This window comes from Gambusia affinis, linkage group LG09 (assembly GCF_019740435.1).
Source record: "Gambusia affinis linkage group LG09, SWU_Gaff_1.0, whole genome shotgun sequence".
Lineage (NCBI taxonomy): Eukaryota > Metazoa > Chordata > Actinopteri > Cyprinodontiformes > Poeciliidae > Gambusia > Gambusia affinis.
Window position 1 is genome coordinate 19,591,306 of NC_057876.1, and position 22,558 is coordinate 19,613,863.

At 36.9% G+C, this 22,558-nt stretch overlaps 1 protein-coding gene across 1 annotated transcript; it reads left to right on the forward strand.

Moving 5' to 3' along the window:
* Positions 1-19,029: 19,029 nt before the first annotated feature.
* hs3st1 (heparan sulfate (glucosamine) 3-O-sulfotransferase 1) lies at positions 19,030-21,764 on the forward strand. The gene is made up of 2 exons (XM_044126587.1): positions 19,030-19,299; positions 19,708-21,764. Exon 2 carries the CDS (start codon positions 19,841-19,843, stop codon positions 20,759-20,761), a length of 921 nt encoding a protein of 306 aa, XP_043982522.1. The 5' UTR covers positions 19,030-19,299; positions 19,708-19,840; the 3' UTR covers positions 20,762-21,764.
* Positions 21,765-22,558: the final 794 nt, after the last annotated feature.

Consider the following 22,558-nt stretch of genomic DNA (forward strand, 5'->3'; position numbering starts at 1 on the left):
TTCCATTATCTAAAATTATTATGCTATGTTCCCCTCTTGCCTGACTTGAAGTAGGCCTTTTTGTCCACATAACTACAATTCATATTTTAATATTTTTCAAACCAGCACACTTGCCATTAGTGGCTGAAACTGCAGTCAATGTTTCTTCTCCATCCTGATTCTCAGTATGAACCTCATCAAATATTTTTGCACTATATGTAGATACCTGAATGCCTGTTACTGTGTGAATTGTGGATTTTCTATTAATGTTAAACAATTTCATTAGTGTGCCTAATAATGAAGTTAGTGAAAGTGTGTTATAGTTTTATAGAGCTCATATTACTGCCACTACACTGAAAAGCAATTTAAACATTTCTACTGGACGCCAAAATAAGATGCACATAATTACAGCTGTTATGTTCATTATCTAAAATCATAATGATAATGAACTTGAGAATGACCTGTCAGTGAACTTTTAATCGCAGCACTTATAGTCACTTAGCAGGACAGTTTCAATGCCTGATACACTAAACTAATACGTGCCTGGGTGACTGTTCTGATCCTGTCCCCTCACTTCTCTCCTACATTCAAGGACTGTTATTGAGCAATTACTGACATTGATTTTCTCTCATTTCTCAGCACACCTCTGTATGACAGCTGGCCTCAGCGGACTCCTAAGGCCTGCCCTCTGCAGCCACAGTTTGTTCATGGATTTGGCCTATTTACAGCAGCAATCTGGCCCTTAATCATCATGTTTTATTGTAAAACTGATACCACTTTTTAAGTACACTTCAATCATAGGGACATTGACAGAGGTGATACTGAACTTATCTGTAAAATTCAAACCAGTCTAAATGGCTTCACATCAGAAACAAAATAATAAATTAAATCAGAAAAGCTTCACTTTCATCTGTTCCGGTCTCTCTTAAATTTTGAATGCTAAATTGACATTTGTGTGACAATGAAATGCTGTAATGTGTCCTTGCAGATTTCCATATGCTGTGATGGACAAAAACATTCATTTTGAAATTTCAGATATCTTTAGAGACTTGACAGCAAGCTTCCACAGATGCAAATTCTCATTTAAAATACTAATTATCCAATCACTAGTGTAGATGGTGACATCAGAAGGAGCAGTCACTATACAAGAAAATAGATCTTTTCACATTCTATCATATTCTTGGCATTTCCATAAGACTTTACACAACCACTCCTACATCTTTCCATGTTGTTGTATTTTTGACACAGATAAAACATTGTGAATGTTGTGAATGCCCCATCTAGGCAGGTAGGCCACCACCTAGTGAGCTACCAAACTTCAAGCATGAGGAAAATATCATGCAATTAACAGCTTGAGCTGGGAGCCATTTGCACAGAGAGCTGTAAAACAGCTTGATACCATTCCTAAGAGTTGCGGGAGGTATAAAAAAGTAACATCTTTCACTGTGTAAATGTTTGATTTAACCATTAAATCCATTTAGACAACAAGCACTATTCAACCCATGATCTGAATAGTACGGCACAACATGGCAGTCCACTTGGATGTTAGACAGGCAACCAAGAGGCCCATAGTAACTTTGAAGCAGCTACAGAACTATGCAGCTCAGGAGGGAGATGTGCTGTTGACATGGCAACAATGAGTTAGTTAATATGGCCTTTATATTGGGTTGGGGCACAACTAAAAGTCCTCTGGTTGAATTACATTGAAAGCGATATAAATTTATAAAACTCACACTGTACATGACCCTGAACACACCATTCATTGTGAAGCAAAGCAGTGTAAGAATTTGTGGCATTTGATTCTTTAGCAGAGACTCAAAATAGAATTAGGACATTTCAGCCAACACTCACCAACCAAATTAAATGGGTTTTCCTACTAATGCAGATATTAATTTTTATTTGTAAAGTCAACTTGTTTCAGTTTAGGATTTTTTTTTTTTTGGGGCTTTGTCACCAAATTCATTAAATTAATCTTATGAAAGCTTAGCAAGTACAGCTTTATTTCAAGTAGGAGAAACCTTGTGCTGTCACTTTCTGTCTGCTTTAGTTGCTTAGAGTGGATTGTGTTAGAATTAGGCTTCCTTTAGTCCAATTGATTTTAGATTTTCTGTATTTGTATCAGAGAATAATGATTAGAAAAACTGTCAAATGCTAATCTTGCATCAACTTTCTGGACCTCCAAGTTGCATAACTGTTTTTGCAACATTTTGTTTTTCACAGGCTGAGAGAAAAGCTGCCTGTGTATTGGTTTTTAAAATTAAAAATCTTTATTTTATTCCAGGCAGCACACACAGCAGAGCAGAAACACAAGAAGCAGAACAATATAGACAGCTGCATTAATGTTGGTTATCAGGGTAAATTGGTTATATTGGATTTGACTAAAACCTCCTACATCCTACTCAGTTTGTATTTAAGGTGTCTACAGAAGAGACACACCTCAAGTGTCTGAAATGACGAACTGATTCAAAATTGTAATTTTTTTTTTTTTTGTATTAAGTATTACATAAGAGAAACACTAGAGATTAAGACACATAGTTTAAAAGAAAGTTAGATTACTTAATGCTTGCTGTTTTCAAGCTTTTTTTAAATAAAATTTGTTATGCTTTTTGATCTCAGCTGGATGCATTTACTTTAATAAAACTGCTTTAAAAAAACTAAAGCAATAGAAGCAGGATAATGTACTGCTGATGTGGTTTGTATTTTCCTAAGAGAAAGGTATATTTTACATGATAATCTCTCTTTGAAGTTTTACAACATCTACTTAGCTTCACAGACAGGTCTGGCTGTGATTCAGGCATTTAAATATGAACTGAAAATAACTATAAATACCCTTCCGCTATGCTTTTTATCTGTCTAAAGTCTTTGTTTGTTCCTCTGTGAAAATTGGTCTATTTGGATCTTACCTTCATTTTGTTTTAGTTTACTTGAGTCTATGTTGTGTTTAAAGCAAAATATGTCATTATGGCTTATACTGCTAAAGAAAACATCAAGTTTTCTCCTGTGAAAACTCAAAGCCTCCATCACGAAATCTTTAATTAGAACAGCACTTTCTGGGAGATTGGTCTAACTTTCGGCAGCTTGTTTAATTTCATGAACTCATGATGCTGAACATCTTGGTGTGAGTTTAAAAACCATGCCGCTGTTTTTCAAAACTCTTCCTCGAGCAGATCCAAGCGCTTGCTTTTACTAAATTCCCTTTTTTCGTTCCGGAGGAGAGTTTAAAATGTCCTCAAGTGGATTTACCCAAAAAAATAAAACATTTTCCACACGAAATAGCCGCTAATCCCTCTTTTCATATCCTTGAAAACTTACTTTTAAGTGGAAAAGGGCTGCCTCATTCATGACTCTGAGTAAACCTTAGTCTGACTTTGAGTGGAGGGGGAAGCATAAGTACCATACCAGTGAGAAATGAAAGAAGATGAAAAGGAGCAGACAAACACACAGCAAAACCACCACTCGCTTTCACAAACACATGCAGCATGTAGGTCTCTCTCTGAGCTGCGGAAAGAGGTAACGGCTGCTTACAATATAGTAAAATACATCAACTGTAGCTGTGTAAGAAGTTTTTCCACTAATCCCCTGAGTTGCACGTCTTTGAGTGGGAAACTAAATATCTGTGTCTGAGGCCTGTCACACAGCTCCGCATCCCAGCATGATCAAAACCCCCTCCGGCAAGCTTTCACATTGTCTGAGACAAGGGCCTCCTTTGAGAGCAGTGAGTGAGAGAGGTGGGCCGGTGGCGGCTGTGCAGAGGGGGCAAAAAAGTAGGAAGCAAGGTTAATCCCACGCTGTCATTATCCTCACTCCAGAGCAACAGTCTGCCAGCATCCCGGTAATGAAGGCCACGTACGAGGATTTACACCTGGCCCGGACGGCGTCTTCCCCAGTAATTACACACACAGAGAGCCTGCTTTTACCTTTAGTGTATACTGCAGGCTAAAAATAGTCATCTCTAGTTGCTCTGCACATCTGTAAATGTCCAGAAAAGCAGCATTCGCAACACTTCAGCCTCTCCTTCATAATGATGTTTACTATTACCAAACAACAGCTTCCAATTCCTTCCAGTACAGAAATGCCTGCAAAATGAAGGGGCTGATTTCACAATCTATTTGTTTAATTGGTTAAGATTTCCCTAAGGGGATGAAACTATAATGAAGATACTATTACCTGACAGAAGAACATAAATCTCATAAGTGACAGCTCTGTCATTAAATCTTTAAATCCATCTTAATTTTACGACTGAAAAATTACCCTTTGGAACGGCAGGAAAGAGGCAATTGTGTTAATCCTTTAAATTTCTTGTCATAAAAAAAAAAAAAAAATTAATTTAGAAGAAAATATTTGGGTGGATTGTGCCAGGAATGTCTCCTTGTAGACGACAGCGCTCATGTTTTAACAGACATAAAAGAAAATCGGCAGGGATCAGTGAGTATCTGCTGTGCCTGGCTTTCAGCTGCGTCTGTTCACACGGGAGCCTTTAGGACTCGTTATGAAACGCTCCAGTTTCCCACGAAGCGCCACGGCTGTCTTCCGCGTTTTCGTCAGAGAACACGTCCCAGCAAATGAGTGAACCCCAACCTTTCCCCTCTTCCATCCTCTTGCTTCATATTACAATGAGTGCAGGGTTTCCCACATTATGTACAATGAAAGCTTTTAAACCATGTTGCAAAACATTATGACTGATTAGGTTGGACTCACTTCCTTGCTTTGTTACTTTCACTAAGGAGGAGCAGACAAGTAACCTCTTTCTCACTGTCTCATATGAAATCAGGGCAAACATTTTCTATTTTATCACAGTAAAATTTAGCAAAACTTTAGCAAAAATTTTAATACAAAAAGGGGAAAATGTTATTGAGAACATAATATATTTTGTTTCAAGTTAGAAGTCTACATACAAGTTTACAAAGAATGACATGGTTACACCTTAACATAATTTGGGGAAAGTACAGATTAGGATGACTTTGCTCAGTAAGCTTCTGAAAGGTTAATTCATAACATCTGACTTAAGTGAGTGACAGTGACAAATCAGTCATAATATCAGGTACAGTTTTGCTTGCCAAACAAGGAAGTCCATCCCAGCTATAAACTACAGGGGTTGAACCAAAATGTTGAATGTTTTGTCTTTATTTTACTGTAGGAGAGCCTACTTTGTTAGTTAATTTGGCTCCCCTTTAGTCATAGCAATTTTAATTAACTTTAAACATTTATTACATGCATATTTAGCATTAGTATATTGATTCATAAATACACATTTATAACACTTCTGATAAAATAATACAAGGCTCCTTTAAAAGCTCTTGCATTTTATACATTTGAAACTGATGAAAGGAGAGCGTTTGATGTTTTCATTACATGTAAGAGTCTGTCCAGCATTCCTGTTGCGTAGTGGAAAAGTAAAACAACCTTTTAAAGCTTTAAAAGCAATTACAATTTTAATAGCATTCTATTAAAATTGTGTTAAGTGTTGCTAAAAAAGCTAGATACTGCAACATTTCACAACAGGGAAAGTTGTCTTTCCCTGCTATTGTATTTCTAAATAAACATAAAACGGTTATTTCAGGCTTATTTTTAACTATGGGAACAGTTCAGTGTTTTAACCATATGGAACAGTTCAGTGTAAGAGCCGCTGCCCCATTTTAAACTAATTGCAGTTTGGTTAGATGTTTTTTCTGAATCACTGGACCATATCCTGGAGAAATATTGCAAGTGACACGTCATACATTAGATGCCATCATAAAGAAAGAACATTACATGGAATATTAAATGTTTAATCTTGGACAAACAAGCCGGTTTCATTCAGTTAAACCGGTTCCGTGTAACTTGGAGTGGGGGTTACTTACCCTGGGGCCCAAACAAGCTAGGACTGTGTCTGACTAAATTATATTGTTCAAAAGACAATTCTACCAAGTACTGAAAAAATTAACTTTGAATCTGAAAAACAATTTAAAAAATCTTTACAAATGTGTCATTATTGTTTGTTAAACAGGTTCTGTAATCTCAACTAATCTGAAGCAGGCGACGTTTTGTCTGTCAATTTTTTTTTAAATATAGGCAACTATCAGGTTTTAACAGTTTTTGCAACAGACATTACAAAAGGATGATTTGTTGCACAATTACTGTTGTGGTTGTACTTTTAATTATAGTACTTTTAATTATACCAACATGTTTTCTCCTCAAGTTTTATCCTCAACACCTCCCCTCACTGAGCCTCAAATGTGGTTTTGATTAATTTTTGGAACAGATGTAGAGATCTGTTTGATTGTATTGTGTGGTCACTGAAACTACATAAATTACATCAGTTTCCTAGCGTAAATATTTCTAAGTATTGCATTTATAGTGCAAACTAGGAAGTTGGATTTACCAGAAACACTTTCTAATGCGAACCAGGCTGGTAAAGTTGTTGTTCTTCAGGGGCATGAAACTTCTACTTTCGGCAGAAACATAAATATGAACAGTGAATCGAAATGTTTCAACTTTGCTACATGACAAATCGCTGTACCACAACACAGAACATGTTTTCCAAAGCTGGAAACATGTTTTCCAGCTTTGCAGAAAGCTTCTTTGTTGTGGCTAACTGCAAGAAGAAAGAGAAAAACAGACAAACATTTTCTGCACTCATAAGCAAATTGTTGGGTGCTGGTTCAATTCTAAATAGGGCGAAGAGAGAAATGTCTGTTTTTGTTTTTTCTCTTGCAAACATTTAAGTTAATGAAAAAAAAAAGCGCAGTATGTAAACATTTATTTCTGCAACTTAGTATCTTTACAAAGAAATTGTTAAGCTATGTTTCAGAGAGTCACTTTTTCACAACATTGATGCAAGTGGCTGCAGTGAAATGTCACAACAGGGAAAGTTGCCTTTCCCTGCTATTGTATTTTGTAAAAAGGTTTGTAGTCTGGAGGCTTGCCCATTGTAATTGCCTAAACTCACAGCCCTCATTGATCAAAATGGACTGTGCTGCAGTTCCAAGGCTCCCAAACTGCAGAACATGTAGGTCAGCAATTGAATATATGCTAAATAAAGAAAATAGCATCCTTGCACAATATAATCCAAGAAATAAGAAAAGCAAAATGTATTACACCGTTGTGCATGAGGGAGTACACTGACGATGCAGGAACACACACACTGGCTGCTGTGATGAAGATAGATGGTCTTCTGAAACACTTAAAATTCCTGTAGAACCGCTCAGGCCTCAATCATTCCCACTGCATTTCATTTTGAATGTGCTTAATCTTAAATGACAAAATCATGGACAAAAACTAATAACTGGGACACTCCAAACATCTTACTGGATGTAAGATATTTGCATTTAAACTATATGTTTTGGTTTAAATGCAATATATATATATATATATATATATATATATATATATATATATATATATATATATATATATATATATATATATATATATATATATATATATATATATATATATATATATATATATATATATATATATATATATATATATATATATATATATATATATATATATATATATACATACATGAAGAGGCAACATTAACTTGGGTCTTATGAAATGTACCACCACAAAGGAGTGCAAAATTATGAAATACAACATTATTTACAAATAAATCTTTCCAAAGTGTAGCATGCGACCATCTTCACACTCCTGATCTTTCATTCTCCCTACATAATACACTCTGTAATTATCTTTAGAAGTCCTCTATTTACTTAATATTCACCTGTGTGTAATTTAATCTGAGTAAATACTGTTTAGGGATTTGTACATGCACAAACAGCAGCTGTAATTACAGTGAATGGAGGTTCAGGTGACTCAGGGGGAATGAATGCACCTGCATGCCATTCTTTTCAATTTTTTATTTGTCATTAATTTTAAAGCAAGTGTACTGAGACACAATCATTCACCACACAGAAAAAAGGCAACAGGTGCTCAGCTATTCTAATAGTAAACAGTGTCTTGAATAAACACAAAGGACTTTATTCCAAATTTATTTATTGCACCATTACATTACGTGATGAGGTAGGGCAGCATGGCATTATGAGGTATTGATAAATATGAAAGGCACAGCATGTTTTTTAGGATTGTATTAAACAATGTAATGGCTTGGTTTTCAGCCATTCTATTTAGGGAAGAAAATGGGCTACCAATGCTTTTTGGTGAATTTTAAATAATTCTGCTATGGACACGTGAGGTTGTGCTTGCTTACAGACTGAAGGAAGGGAAGACAAAGAGGTTTGTGCAACTTAAAGTAATGCATTATGTCCAAAGGTGGTTCTGAACTCTGCCACAGAACCACCTTTGGACATGAGCTTTAAATACAGATTGTGGGGTGGCATGTTTAAACAGGCAACATTAGATTAAAAGACTTAACTTTTATCAGAGAGCATGTGAACATAATAATAAAACCTATTCATGTTGGTAATATTGAAAGTTTAAGCGATCCTTTCACATCACTTACAGAGGGCATGATTAATATATCTTCAGCAGGTCACTCCACTTAAACTGTGGTGATCTGCAGCTTCCAGTAGCTTCTTGGCTGCTTTCCTAATAAATGTTCTAGTTTCCTTGTCAGTTTACATTCATGCTGCTGTTTGTCCACTTCCTTAAACACTGCTCCTGGAGATCTGCCATACTGGGGATATGGTTTTAAAATCCAGTCCTCATAGCTATTTATACTTAGGTTATGTTACACACAGGTGGTCTCTGTTTAGTAAGGATTGTGCTTGGTGGCATCATTGTAAAGAGGCAGCAAAAAAAGGGGGGGGAATCTGTAAGTTATGTGGTTTTTCATTTAATTTCATTAATCCATAGGGTCAAAAAACACTGTTTTTGGTCATAATGTGACATACTTAGAGACAATAAGCTAAACTGGATGCAGGACAAAGCTTAAGAAGAAGTGGACATGGTCCATATTCTCTGCAGGAAGTGGTTGAGGTTAAAGCCACTAACTCAGAAATAGAAAGTTGTTACCACAGTCAGTTGCATTCAGCTGACGTTTAGGAAGTTAGGCTCTAAATTCACTGAAAGTATGAAGGTCGACAATAAGCATGCTTATTTAAATGTTTTCTGAACAGCCCTGTCAACACACTTGCTAGGTATTAGAAACAAACTAAAAAATGTTGGTTATCTATTTCTCTGGGGGCTCTGATCACTTAAAGAGAGGATAGAATGTTGCAAATATATGCTCATTTAGGTAGTTGGCTGTTTTCAGCATTACAACCTGCTCTCATTGATCCAGTAGCTGTATTTGTGAAAGGATCCAAATATAGAGGCTGCACCTGGAGACTGTAATTGGCTTCAACATGCCAACTTTACCCGTCATGTGAAATACCTGCATACCCTCAGGGAGAAGCAACTTGACAAAGACACAAAACACAAAAACTTAGTACAAACATATGAATATAAATAAGGATTCATTTTCTACTGACCTTTACTATTGCTGCAACAAAAACCATGATGTGTTCCTAATAGAGCTGTTACATTTATTACCCCAGCCAGACCCAGGGAGAATCTCTGAACAGAAAGTAAATGTGTAAATATATGTATATACTTCTTTTTTTTTTTTTTTTTTTTTTAAGAAAAACTTCTTTAAAGCATCAGTGTTTTGACAGAACTCAAAATCTGCTGTTCTGCTTGACAGTCAACTGTGCAACTGGATCCAGTTAGAATTTCAGCCTCCATATGTGGATATCTGCAGTCCACTATTTCTCTGGGTACTTATTTCTGCATTTATTGTTACTTTGATAACAGCACATTATCTCCCCAACATGAAACTTTGATTGAATATCTGGACATCTAAAAGCTATATTTCAAGATGTTTCTCATTTGAGAATGACATCATGTCCAGTGGTCGCTGAAAATGATGAGTGAAGTGAAGAACTTTTGCTCAAAGAAATGCATTTAATTAAACAGATTAAAAAGTGAATGATTTGCATGTTTGAGTGCAAACGCTGCAGATTCATAGTATGCTTAATTAAACTGTGGAAATAAAATAATAGCCTAAGCAAAGAAATAAATGTGATTCCTCCTTAGGTGCTTAGAATAACAGTGAAGCATTATATATAGAGTACATTTCCACTGTATATATTTTAAAATGTATAATTTGCTTCTAAAAATAGGCACTACTAACTGTAGCCTGGGGATGCCACTATATGCCTCATATGAAAACCTATAGTAAACAGAAAATGAATAAATAATAATAAAAAAAAAACATGAGGTGTAACAATGCTTGGCGCGACAACACCAAGAGAGCCTGCAGGACTGAAATTCTGTCTATGACAAAAGCTAATCAGTTCCTGCACAGAAATGTTTAATGGACCTCATCAAGCATGGCATTGTTTCTGTATAATATTGTATTCTACCATAGCATCACGTTTGACTTAAATTAGAAAAACATAATTTCTTCTTTGAAATGAATGAACACACCCAAGGTTACAGCACAACAGCTGAAAGTTTTCTGTCTCTCTCTTTTAATAATGAAATTATGTTCTTATTACAAATTGAAAATATTCATAGAAGATAAGTTTTATTAACAGACAAGAAATACAGAATAAATAGTTCTCAGTCATATGGATTTTAAAGCAACTTTCACAAATAAAAGTGAGGGAAACGTGTTTAGAAGAGTTTGGCTTTTTTTAGATAATCTGTTTGTTCTCTTCCACTAAATCACAATGAAATTGTTCTGACTCAAAGGGAGACTTGCATCTAAAAGAATACTTAGAAGTACACTTGAGTGATTTCACTTCAGCCTTCTACAAAAATACATTTCCGAGAGGAACTAGTGGATTTTCTGTGACTCTGCTTCATGTATAAAAACCACTTTACCGCCAAAACGTATGACCGCCAATATTTTAGGAATAAGCAGGGCTTTTGTAAACATTTCATTTAGTCCTCTTTGGCCCACTCTTTAGATTCACAAAAGGTTGAAATATCCAAACAGTAAAAATGAATTGAATCTCCAACTCTTCAATTTCTGAGGTTTATTAACTGGACTTGGACATGGATATCTGCAGAGAATATTAAAGACATTCATAATTTCAAACAGTGATTATAAAAAATGTACAGTAAAACTTTGGATATTCCATGGAGCAAAGTTCCACTCATTGTCTGAAAATCAAAAGATTAAGCCACAACTGCAAACCTGCCATGTCATGGTCATCGTCCTGAACAAACTGGCCTATTTAACAAGAGAAATAGTCAAGAAGTCCTTGGCAACTCAGGATGAGCTTCACAGAACCACATTTCAAGTAGCAGATTCTGTTGAAAGAAAAGCTTTGGCAAATTTGCTATTGAAGGAAAAGTTGAGAAAAGGAAGGCTTTACTGAACAAAATCCATCAGAACACGTGCAGAGTTTGCCAAGAGCCATAAAAGAAATGCAGAAAACAAATGCATGATAGTCCTAGAATGATCCAGTCAAAATCCACCAGGCCTACATCCATTCAAAATCTGGCAGCTCTTTTAAATTAATGCTTATAGATGCTGTCCATCAAATCTAATTAAGCTTAAGATTGCACAAGGAATAAGAAGTTAATTTCCAGAAAAATACCCCAAAAGCTCTGCTGCAGCAATTGGGAGTTTTAAAAAGTGTTGTCTCAAGGGCAAGTAAAATATAAATTTAAAAAATTGCGGTCGTGACTTGTCAAAGTGTGTAAAAGCTCAAGAAGAATTAATGTTTTTGCATGGCACAATGCAAATTAAAAACCAATACATACACCACTCACTATAATGTGCACCATCTGCTTTCTTCTGTTCTTTAGTAAACATGTTCTCTGAACAATATCTTGATATCAGAAACATATAAGGAAGTGGCACACTAAAAAATTAAGCTGATTTTATGTTTGCTCTGTTTTGAGTTTGTTCAAAAAATAAGCTCAGCCATGCATCATGACCATGAGTAACACTTGTAGAGAGCCTAAATAAGGAGACTTCAGTCAGCAAAGTCTTTAAAGATTGTCCTAACTTTCTCATACCAGGCTGACAAATAAAACATTGCAAGTAAACTAAAGTATTCTCTCATAGCTGTGATGTCTGATCTTTGCCCAGTTAAAAGATTCCTGTTCCTCAGTTATACTGAGAAGTGTTTCAGTTTCATTCTTTGAAATTGTGGCTGTGTACTGCTGATTTCACTGCTGTGTCTAATTAGTTGTGTTTTTACATGCAAATAACTCAGTAGGGGAGTGTCCACATTCTTTCATGGCAAAAAATAGGAGAGGAAATCAGGTCTGTGCAATTATATGCAATATTCCCAACAAAAAGTTATCCCAGTACAAAAAAGAAAAAGAAAAAAAAAAAACTTGGACCCTTTCTTAATCAAAGGGTTCAAGCAAAATACAAACACAATCATGTTATTCGTGTGAAATCCTTATAATTAAAATAAGAAAAATAAAACAACTTAATGTATTCAATATGCAAAGACAGTCTTATAATGAGAAGAAATATTGTGTTGCTGTAAATGTAGATCTTCACCTGTTTAGAAACATAAAATTCATCTTCATTCAGCAAACAAAACTACTGGGCAAATAAAAAAAAAACTGTATAAAGGAGAGGGAAGACATTACCAAATTGCAAAAGACTAAATTTCCATCTTTGAAGAAGAAATGCTGTCAGAGGAAGCAATTACTTAATTGGAAATCAGTTAAAAATATATGATTCATTACGATTTCTAAAGTTAAAATCAATTGCTTTTCAATATCTTTACAGCAAGGCAAGTAAGTTAGTGGCCCCAAACAGCTGCATATAAGAAAACCACTTACCTGTAATAGAGGAGGGTTCCAGCTTGTTAAGGAGGATAAAAATTGGAAGCAATGGATAGAAATAATGTGCTTTAGATGAGTCTAGGTTTATTTTGATACTGAAAAAGATGACAGGCAGATGAGGAAATGCATCCATTGCATCTTGTGTGTTCCCTAGAAGCCCGTGAGGGAAAATTCAATCTGTTATGGCCAGATTCAATGTGTTTTCAATGTTATTCATAGGATGCATTTTCTTGCAAAGGAACATTTTGCCTCAAATCTTCAGTTAGATAGAGCCCTTTTTCCATCAATGTTCTCAAGGTGATTGGCAGCGGAGAGAATAACTCATTATTATCTCTAGAAACACACAGGCTCTACGCAGTAAAAATCACACCTGACAAGTTTGTTGGTGAGGATGAAAGCAACAGAACCACATATTATTATGTATACAATAGTTGACAAAAAAAACCAGCAGGAAAATATGTCTTTCCTTACAGGGGTGTGTATTTTTCCAGGTATATCAAAACAGAGTAGTGGAAACTTAAGCAGGGCTTCTGCTTGAGAAAACATTTCTTTTTTTCCCCCTTTTCCACTGCATCAATCAGATTACCTGGATAGAAATAATCCCCAGAGTATTAAGCTTGACTAACCTGACCATTTTGTAGTGGCCAATTGTGGTGTGAGGTTGCTAAGAATTTATGATTTGAGGAATATTTCTCAAATTTATTTTGAGGAATAAATGAAGGATTTATGTCCTTCACTTACGATGAAGGACATAAATCTTTTCTATAGTACATATTTGCATTAACACTTTTTAAATTGGCTTGCACCACATGTTTTTTTTTTTTTAAATCACTGACTTTTGCTTTCAGCTATCTGAAAATCCTCCAGTCTAATTCCTGAATTTAAAAAGGTTTATTTTAGAGCACTGTTTCTCAATCATGCTATCCAGAGACCACTGCCCTGCATGTTTTAGGTATCCCCCCTTCTACTGCACACCTGACCTGAATGAGTGGGTGATTAAGGCTTCTGCAGCACTTGATGGTGTGCAGCCTCTAATGCAGGGGTCTCAAACTCTAGTCCTCGAGGGCCGTTGTCCTGCAACTTTTAGATGTGTCTCTGCTGCACCACACCTGAATAGAATAATGAGGTCATTAGCAAGGCTCTGGAGAACTGATCTACACAAGGGGAAGGTAATTAAGCCATTTCATTCCAGCGTTTTTTTGTACCTGTGGCACATCTAAAAACTGCAGGACAGCGGCCCTTGAGGACTGGAGTTTGAGACCCCTGCTCTAATGCTATCATTTGAATCAGGTGTGCTGGAGCAGAGGCATCTAAAATATAATCCCTGAGGACCGAGATTGAGAAACACTGTTTTAGAGCATTTATGTTCTGAGGGAAATTAAAAACAACTAGCATCCCAGCATTATGCATCATTAACAATGACACAGAGAGTACACAGTCTTAATGTTTTCTGATCTCACTGTCAGAGTGTGACCTCTGTGGAAAAATATCAGAATTCCCTGCTATGAAGCACTGCTCTGTAATTTCAGTCTCAGCTTCCATTCATCTCTCCTCCGTCTCAAATTTTGCAGAGTTAGTTTCCCTAATACACAGAAAATTTGTACCAGTTAAGATTTTGCTGAGTTATGAGTGACTAAAACCAGATTACATTGTCCTGACTGTGAGAGAAAAAAAGAGGTGGTTATTTATTACTGTTTTTCACGCATGTGGCAACACTCTTCAGGATGCAGTAGGATCAGGATGAGCATAAAGGGACAACCATTTCAGCATCAGAGAACATTGACCTTTTAACTTATAGCCATTCCTTAGAAACTAGAATCTCTATTTCCGAGGGAGACCTGATAAGGAAGCAAACAATTACACTTTACAAGGTAGACGTCAATATTAAAACGCACCAACAAAATAAAACCGTCTGAAGTCAGCATAGTCAAGGTCTACATTTCAACACTAAATTAAACTAAAGAGCAAGAATAGAACCATCCATTCCAGGTTTCCTCAGTCTAAGTATTCTAATGAAAATACTTAGACTTTTTAACAACTGTTAAATAGCTTTTTTACTTTTGTAGCACCCAACCCAAGTAGCTAGATAGGAACCCTTAACCAAGGTGATGGTAATCCTCTGGGAGGGGAATGTTTCACTACAAGACAATTACTGGTAAACAGTACTTTATGATTTTAAAATATAGTGGTCCTTCCAATAAACAAAAATAAGAGCAACTTTATTTTAAACCCACTAAGAATATAATATTTCACCTTTTAAAGCTTGCTTTTAGCTGCAACGATAAAATTAGGACGCAACTCTGAAAAAGTTTCTCAAAAGTAAAATTTTGAGATTTTGAGACGTTAGTTTGTGAGTAAACTAACGTCTATGCGTTAGTTTACTCACAAATCCTTTGGGTTCAGCTGTGAGGGATGGATGAGGCCTTGTCCTTGAACACACAGGTGCACTCAACAGGTGAGTTGAAATTTGCATCACGTCACCACCGGCTCCATGGAATAAACTTGCAAAACTCGACCATTCAATCCACCGCAGAATAGTCCAGAGAAGTCCTCTCGGTTCGCTGTGTGATAAAAGTCTCTGTTTAGCTTAAGATATTTGGCCAAGGTTAATCAACTCTATATAGAGTTACTAACAGCACACGCTAAATGCTAACTCGCGATTAGCATCATATATTGATACTCTTCTAGCATTTTTTTAGGTGTAAATTTCAAATATGTGGCAAATAACTTGCATTTTACCCAAAATTAATGAAATTAAACAATTTACAAACTATTAAATAATAAATGAATTTGATTTCTTGTACTTTTAACCCAAATTACACCATTTGCACTTGTTTTTAATAAATGTATAACAAGATCAGCAATTACTAACTCCAGTATTTATATTTTAGCCTCCTTAGTCTTAAATGGATATTTTAGACAGGGGTACACTTTAATGTAAGTAAGAGTGTCACTAGCAGAATACTTTTAGCTACTGGGTGTTATTCTTATTTATATAAATAATTCTTACTTTTTTCTATTTTATTTCTGTTTTGGTTTTCCACCAAGCAACTGTACAGCAGTCTTGGAAGAAACTTTCAGCGCTTAGTGTGACAAGAAGTTTATTTGTTTACTCTGTCAGTGCAGCAGGTGAAATCAAGAATTACTTCCTTTTTTACATCAAAATAAGAATCTCAAATGCAGCTTCAACTGGGTGTCAAGCTGAGAGCACATACCCTGATATCTGGGGCTCACAATAATTTGCACTTACTTTATAAGACAAAGATGACATCTAACAGCACGTCTCAAGACAGATTTCTCTTAGGTGTGAAATATTAATGTTGTGAGACATTATGCCGCTAAATTTCTCTATATCCTTAGTAAATATGATATTTTCCAGCCTACAAATCACACTATAGTTTGGCTGGTCATGGCACTTCTTGCCAAATTTAACTTAATCAGTCTCCTGCAAGCACCTTTGCAGTAATACTTCTACATCTAAATTCTTATTTCAGACTGATAGATATTACATTAACATTTTCAAAATAGTTCAAGAGCACCATTTGTTCACCCTAAAGGATAATTTTATAGAGCTACAACTCTTCATCCCAGCCTTTTGACATTTGTGTTTAAGTATGAGAAAAGACACTGAGGTGGCTTTGAGGGTATTTACTGTCTGTGAGTATCTGCTATTGTCATGTTAATATGATCGGACGCCTCTTAGCCTCAAAGAAGGATTATTTTGTACGATTCAGCTGAATTTACGTTTCTATAACAGAGACGAGAGCAGAATCTGAGGATTACTAAACTGCATCAAAAAAATCAATGTGAGGAAACTCATGGCTACATCAGCACTTAGACTCTGCACTCGGAAGCAGCAAAGCACATGCGTTTGCATTCTCCACAAGGGAAGGATGTATTTAAGAGGCATATTTGGCCTTTTGTTTGCTGTTTGTGGTGCCACTGTATATGTTTAGAGCTGCTTTAATAGGGAAGATGGCCTTCACTTAAATAACCAACACTGCAGAAATTTCCGCAGACATGGATAAAATCAGAGACCACCATACTCAGCTGCAAAAGCACTCCAGACTTTTATACCTTATGCATATTCACAAAAAGATGCAGCTATAGCAATCAAAAAATCCTTTTTAAAAACAAAATGAAATGAACAGACACAAGCTTTATGTGATGTTATCACATAAATGTTCCTATGTAACTAGAACACTGTCTTTGTCATTGTGTTTTCATTTAGATGTCCAATCTGTTCATCACAGAGATTTTACTGCTTCCTCAACTCTGTAGAGCACAAGTGACACAAACCGGTCAGGTCTCTGACAGCAGTGATGTGTCGCTTACTCATTTGAACTCACTGAAACTTGAAAGGTGAGTCAGGGGAAATTGTGTAATGCAACAGAGGTTTGAATCAATATTTGCATCTCAGATTGGCACAATTTTTGGAACCTGTTGTCGCTGAACTGTTGGTGGAAAAATTTTAAATCTCCGGGGGGGCAACAAATATCTCAACAGATGGTGAGATTGTGTAATTTGGACTCAGTGCCTGCTCACAGATGCATTTGCAGTTTGGATAAAGGGGGGGAAGAATGCCATGCATGAATAGCTGTCTGTCTCCTCTGCTAATTTTTACTGAAAGTAGATAGTTAAGAGCTCTACAAGGTTTAAGTAAATTGACTTTTTCAGATCAGATCAAGTTAGCCCTGGATCACCAACTCCATTCTCTTCTGTTCACACTCTTCGCAGGGCAGCTTAAAAGGGGGAGGAAGGAGCACAATGACATACATATTCTGCCTGAATTTAAGAGTTCACACAACTAGCTTTTTAAGTTGTAACATTTATCTTTTTACTAATAATAATAAACTTTGTTTTTCTCTTTAAACTTCTGTCTTTGTTAATGGCCATTCCAGGATAACATATTGGGGTCAAAAATAAGGAGAGTTGTAAAATTATTATTATTCAAAATAATGCTATTGGTAAATGAAAATACATCTATTAAAGTAATCTGTTTTCCTACTGGCCCATTAGTAATAACAGTTGAAACCTATTAGTTGTCAAAAGTGTGTCAGAATATTTCTAAAAAAATGCATCTGGCATATTGAAATATTGAATCATGCTGTTGTTGTTAGTAATGAAAAAAATCTGTATTAAATGCAGGTTTAGGTGGATTCATTTTCCTCTGTCAGATGTGCTGTGCTTTTTTGGCATGGTAGACTGAGACAAAGTGTTCTTTGTTTTCTATCTTGGCTTTGGCAGTTTTACCCCATAATAGTTTGTAGATGATGTCAGACCTCAGAGATTGTTATGTTTTGTGCCCTATGACCTGCTGGACAAGGTATGAGTTATTGTAAGATACCGTGGTGTACATATGTTTTTTGTTGTCACAGGTACATGTTTCAGATTAACAAACAAGCTGTATTATCAGACAAAGATAACCTGAGTAAATATCAATACAATGCAGTTTTTAAGAACACAGATTTTAAAAAAGAAAGCTATGTATCACCTGTCAAACCCAGGCCCGCCGTTACTGCGAAACATGCAGAATCAAGATATAATTTACCTAATCAGACCAGCAGATTTCAAAAAGGAACACAGTATGCCCTATTCTAAATATATTTACAAAAAGATGAGCAAAAAAGTTTTAAACATCAAGAAAAGAGTTACAAAGTTAGACTCCTGCAAATCAGACCCAATGAAGACACAAGAAAGAGAAAATTACGGTTTGGTATGGCAATATGACATTGGTGAAGATTTTTTTTGTGTATTTGAGATATGTCTGTTACAGCCTTCGAACTGAGCAGCTAATTTTCTGTTAATGTGAATAGTAATGTGAACTATTCACATTTATTATTGAGTGAATGAAATTAAAAACTAAAATCAAAGTTTTTGCTGAAGCTTGATTACAGGTGTAAGTGGAAATCACTTTATTTTCTTTATTTTTTTTTTACTATAAAGCCTGGTTGGTGTTGATAGCTTTTCCAACTTCTAATAAATGCAATGACATCATTAGAAAACATCATTAGCTTTTGACTGAAATTAAAATATATTAATTTGAAATATTTGTGTGCTACACAAAATCAAAAAACAGCAGAAATATGTAAAGCAGAAATGAAGTTTTGTTTTATTTTATTTTTTATGCAACATTATATACAGATGCCAGGTATTAATGTTTATACAAAAACCCATGCCAGAAGCACCACCACAATTATTAGAGTTCCCCTCTGCGGCGCCCTTACTAAACTTCCTGGAAGCGCCCCTGCTTTCTCACATACCAGTAGCGTGATCCTGTTTAATACCTCCCAACATTTCCACAGCGTGTGTCGGAAGGGGGAGTGGTCCCGAGGGCGTAGTGTAGGCGTGGGCTTGCTGACAGTTTCTGAGTGAAAAACCGGGAGGACCGTCTGAAGCCGTGCAGACAGAGCGGACGCGCTCCGGTGAAGTTCTGTCCAGATCGGAGTTTTCTCTCTTTGCGCGCTGGAGGTTCAGCGGAACGGAACTGGATCGTAAAACCTCGGTTCTGCCAGCAGAGAGACTCAAACTGAAGGAAATGAGATCTTTGTCGATTTGAGGATTATAGTCTGAAAGGTAAAGGAGGATTTGTTGATCGGTGCTTTAAAACGTGATGGGGAAGATAAAGCGTGCGTCCTTTATTGTTGTAGTAAAAATGTGATTTCTGTTCTAACTGCTGCGTGATATATTTCCACCAACCTCCTTCTGTTACTGGCCTCTTAATGTATATGCTGTTGATGTATTATCAGCATTCTTTATTTTATCTGTAGGGACTCTATAACATTAATGGGATTTAGTATCCCTTCATAGTTAGCATAATATTGAGGTAGACTGTAGTTGTAAAGAACAGAGAATCCTTGTTAAACATTCATCATTATGGAGTTAAAGTCTACTCACTTCCTTGATCATGTAGACTTTGAGGCTATAGGGGTTTTCTCATGCATGTCCACCTGCTGTGCTCTAAATCCAGCTGTTTCCTTCCAGTTGCTGCTGCAGGGGGAGAACAACAACCTTTCCTTCACTCAGACCTTTGTCTGCAGGCTGCTGCTCTTTCAATGTGGCATACAGTTTTGCTCCATTCGCCAGGCTGAAATCTTCCAGGGTCAGGACCTCTGTCATGGCAGCCCTGCTCCTCGGGCTGCTGCTGTTCGCTATGCAGTCCCCTCCGCTCCCGTCCAGGCCCCTGGCGGACAGGGGGTCATCTTCGCCCCCCACCTCCTCACCAGCCGCCGACAATGGCACCACCAGCCACCCCAATGGGACCCTGCAGCAACTTCCTCAGATCATAATCATCGGCGTGAGGAAGGGAGGCACGAGGGCTCTGATCGAGATGCTCAGTTTGCACAGTGCAGTGGTGGCGGCTCAGAATGAAGTTCACTTTTTCGACTGGGAGAATCACTTTCAAAAAGGTTTGCCCTGGTACCTCAGTCAGATGCCTTACGCCTTCCCCGAACAGCTGACGGTGGAAAAGACGCCGGCCTACTTCACTTCTGCCAAGGTCCCTAAACGCATCTATCAGATGAACCCCAACATCAAGCTGCTGCTCATCCTCAGAGACCCCACAGAGCGGGTTCTCTCGGACTACACCCAGGTCTTCTACAACCGCCTCCAGAAGCACAAGCGCTACCAGCCCATCGAATCAGTGCTGGTGAAGGACGGAGAGATCAACCTGGGGTACAAGGCTCTGAATCGCAGCCTGTACTATGTTCACATGCAGAACTGGCTGCGGTACTTCCCCCTGGAGAGCATCCACGTTGTGGACGGGGACAGGCTAATCAAGGACCCCTTACCCGAGATGAAAAAAGTGGAGAGATTCCTAAAGCTGGAGCCGCAGATAAATGCTTCAAATTTTTACTTCAACAAAACAAAAGGATTCTACTGTTTGAGGGATCACGGGCGAGAGCGGTGTTTGCACGACTCGAAGGGCAGAGCACACCCTCATGTAGCTCCTGCCATCCTGCAGAAACTCTACCAGTTCTTCCACCAACCTAACAAAAAGTTCTTTGAGCTGGTGGGAAGAACATTTAACTGGAAATAAATGTTTGAGTTTGTGCATAATGAGCTCATTAACAACATGAATGAAGGGACAAAAGCTAATGTAAATTTAAACTAAATTTTATTTTTTTACTAGTATATTTGTTACTGGGGCAGTCTGGGTCAATCTACCCTCTCGCCTGCTCATACTTTAACTTTGTACCCAGATGTTTGTTCCGTTTTGCACCTGTAAACAAACCACTTCATAGAGATGTGCTTTACCTTTTGTTGTAGTTAGACAATTTCATTAATAAGGGAGATAAGGCAATTCATTTATCTGTATATTATTATCCATTAACTTATAATTACCACCATCTCCACTGACTGTGGAAATAAACTCCTGTAAAACACGACAAACCCAATGAAACCAAAATAACTTTGAGTAGTGACCTGCTAGTGAAAATTCTTTATTATAGTTTTGAAACAAAATTACTTAACAGAAGACTGTGATTGGAATATAAATGTGGGTATAAATGGTTGTTGGCTTGATATGAAACGTCCTGCAGTCTGCTCTTTTTTGTTCCCCCTAAGCATTAGGTATGAAATGGCCAACAGTGAGGTGAAAATCAGGGCAGACTGCTGGTTTTCTTTTCCAAACACCGATTTCATTGACACCCTGTGCTGTGAGGAATGTGGACCAGGTTCAGCTCAGCTCGTATCAGCAGACTCGTTTTACACGGTGCCAGTAATGTTACATAAAGACATGCATTGAGCAGCTTTTTATTGTCAGACGTTTTTCTTTCGCATTATCTGAGATAACATTGTTCAGATCTAACTGTATTCAAGGCTCTGAAGGAATATATTGCTGCTATATTGTTTTAGAGGCACACACACTAAATATTGAACAATAATTTGTTCTTTTTGTGATCAGTTTCTTTACTTTGTTTGCAAGAGCCAGTCATGTAAACATGGAACCCAGATATTGCTCATCAGTAACTCAAACTGTAAATATTTTTTTATAAAACTGAGAAGTAAACACTATAATAAAGATGTTATTTTATTTTTTACATGTCTACTGGTTTTTCCTTCTCTCTCTTTCTCTTTTTTTTTTTTTTTTTTTTTACATATTTTTACGCTGTGCAGTTTATCTTTGCTTGTAGTAGGATGACTCAGGTCATTATTTCTCCACCTGGTGACTTGCATAACAGCTGTATTTTCCGTGTTTTAGTGGACCTGTCATGCGTATAGGAAACTATGCATTAACTTTTATTGTTCAGATAATGAGTTATCTTGGATTTCCTGTTTGGCTGCCTGCTATCAGAAGAGCTACATTTGGATTTTAGAGCGTGTTTAATAAGCTGTTGTCTGATGCTTCATTAACTGTTTTCAGAGCAGGTTCTTTACACAACTTAATTATCTGCTCTTATAGGATGTGAGAATTAAGAGTGGGGGACAGAGGTGAAGTAAAATTTTAGCACAATCTGAACCAAAAAAAAAAATCAAAGGAGAAGTTGTTTATGCCCAAGGGTGCAATCATCTTACTTAGTTTTCAAGAAAGGCAAGGCATTATTTATTCAAATCACATCCACTTACATTAAGCTCCAAAACCTCAGCTCCAAAAAGGTTTTGTGATATTTGGATGTGGCTCGGAAGCACTGAGGGCCACATCCCGCATCCGGGACTTCAGACAGGACGCTAAGCTTGCTGCTCCTTAAATCCACACCACAACAAGAACTCCTTTTCTTTTCTGTTTGCCCTCAGAGATCGCAAATCATATCTTCCTGCTCTCTCTGCACTTTGCATGTGTTCACTTTGGAGAGATTACTGAGTAACCCAATCAGAGAAGCCTTGGAGTAAAACC

Coding starts and splice junctions, on each gene's coding strand:
- hs3st1 (XM_044126587.1), top strand. CDS start 19,841: ATGGCAGCCCTGCTCCTCGGGCTGCTGCTGTTCGCTATGCAGTCCCCT.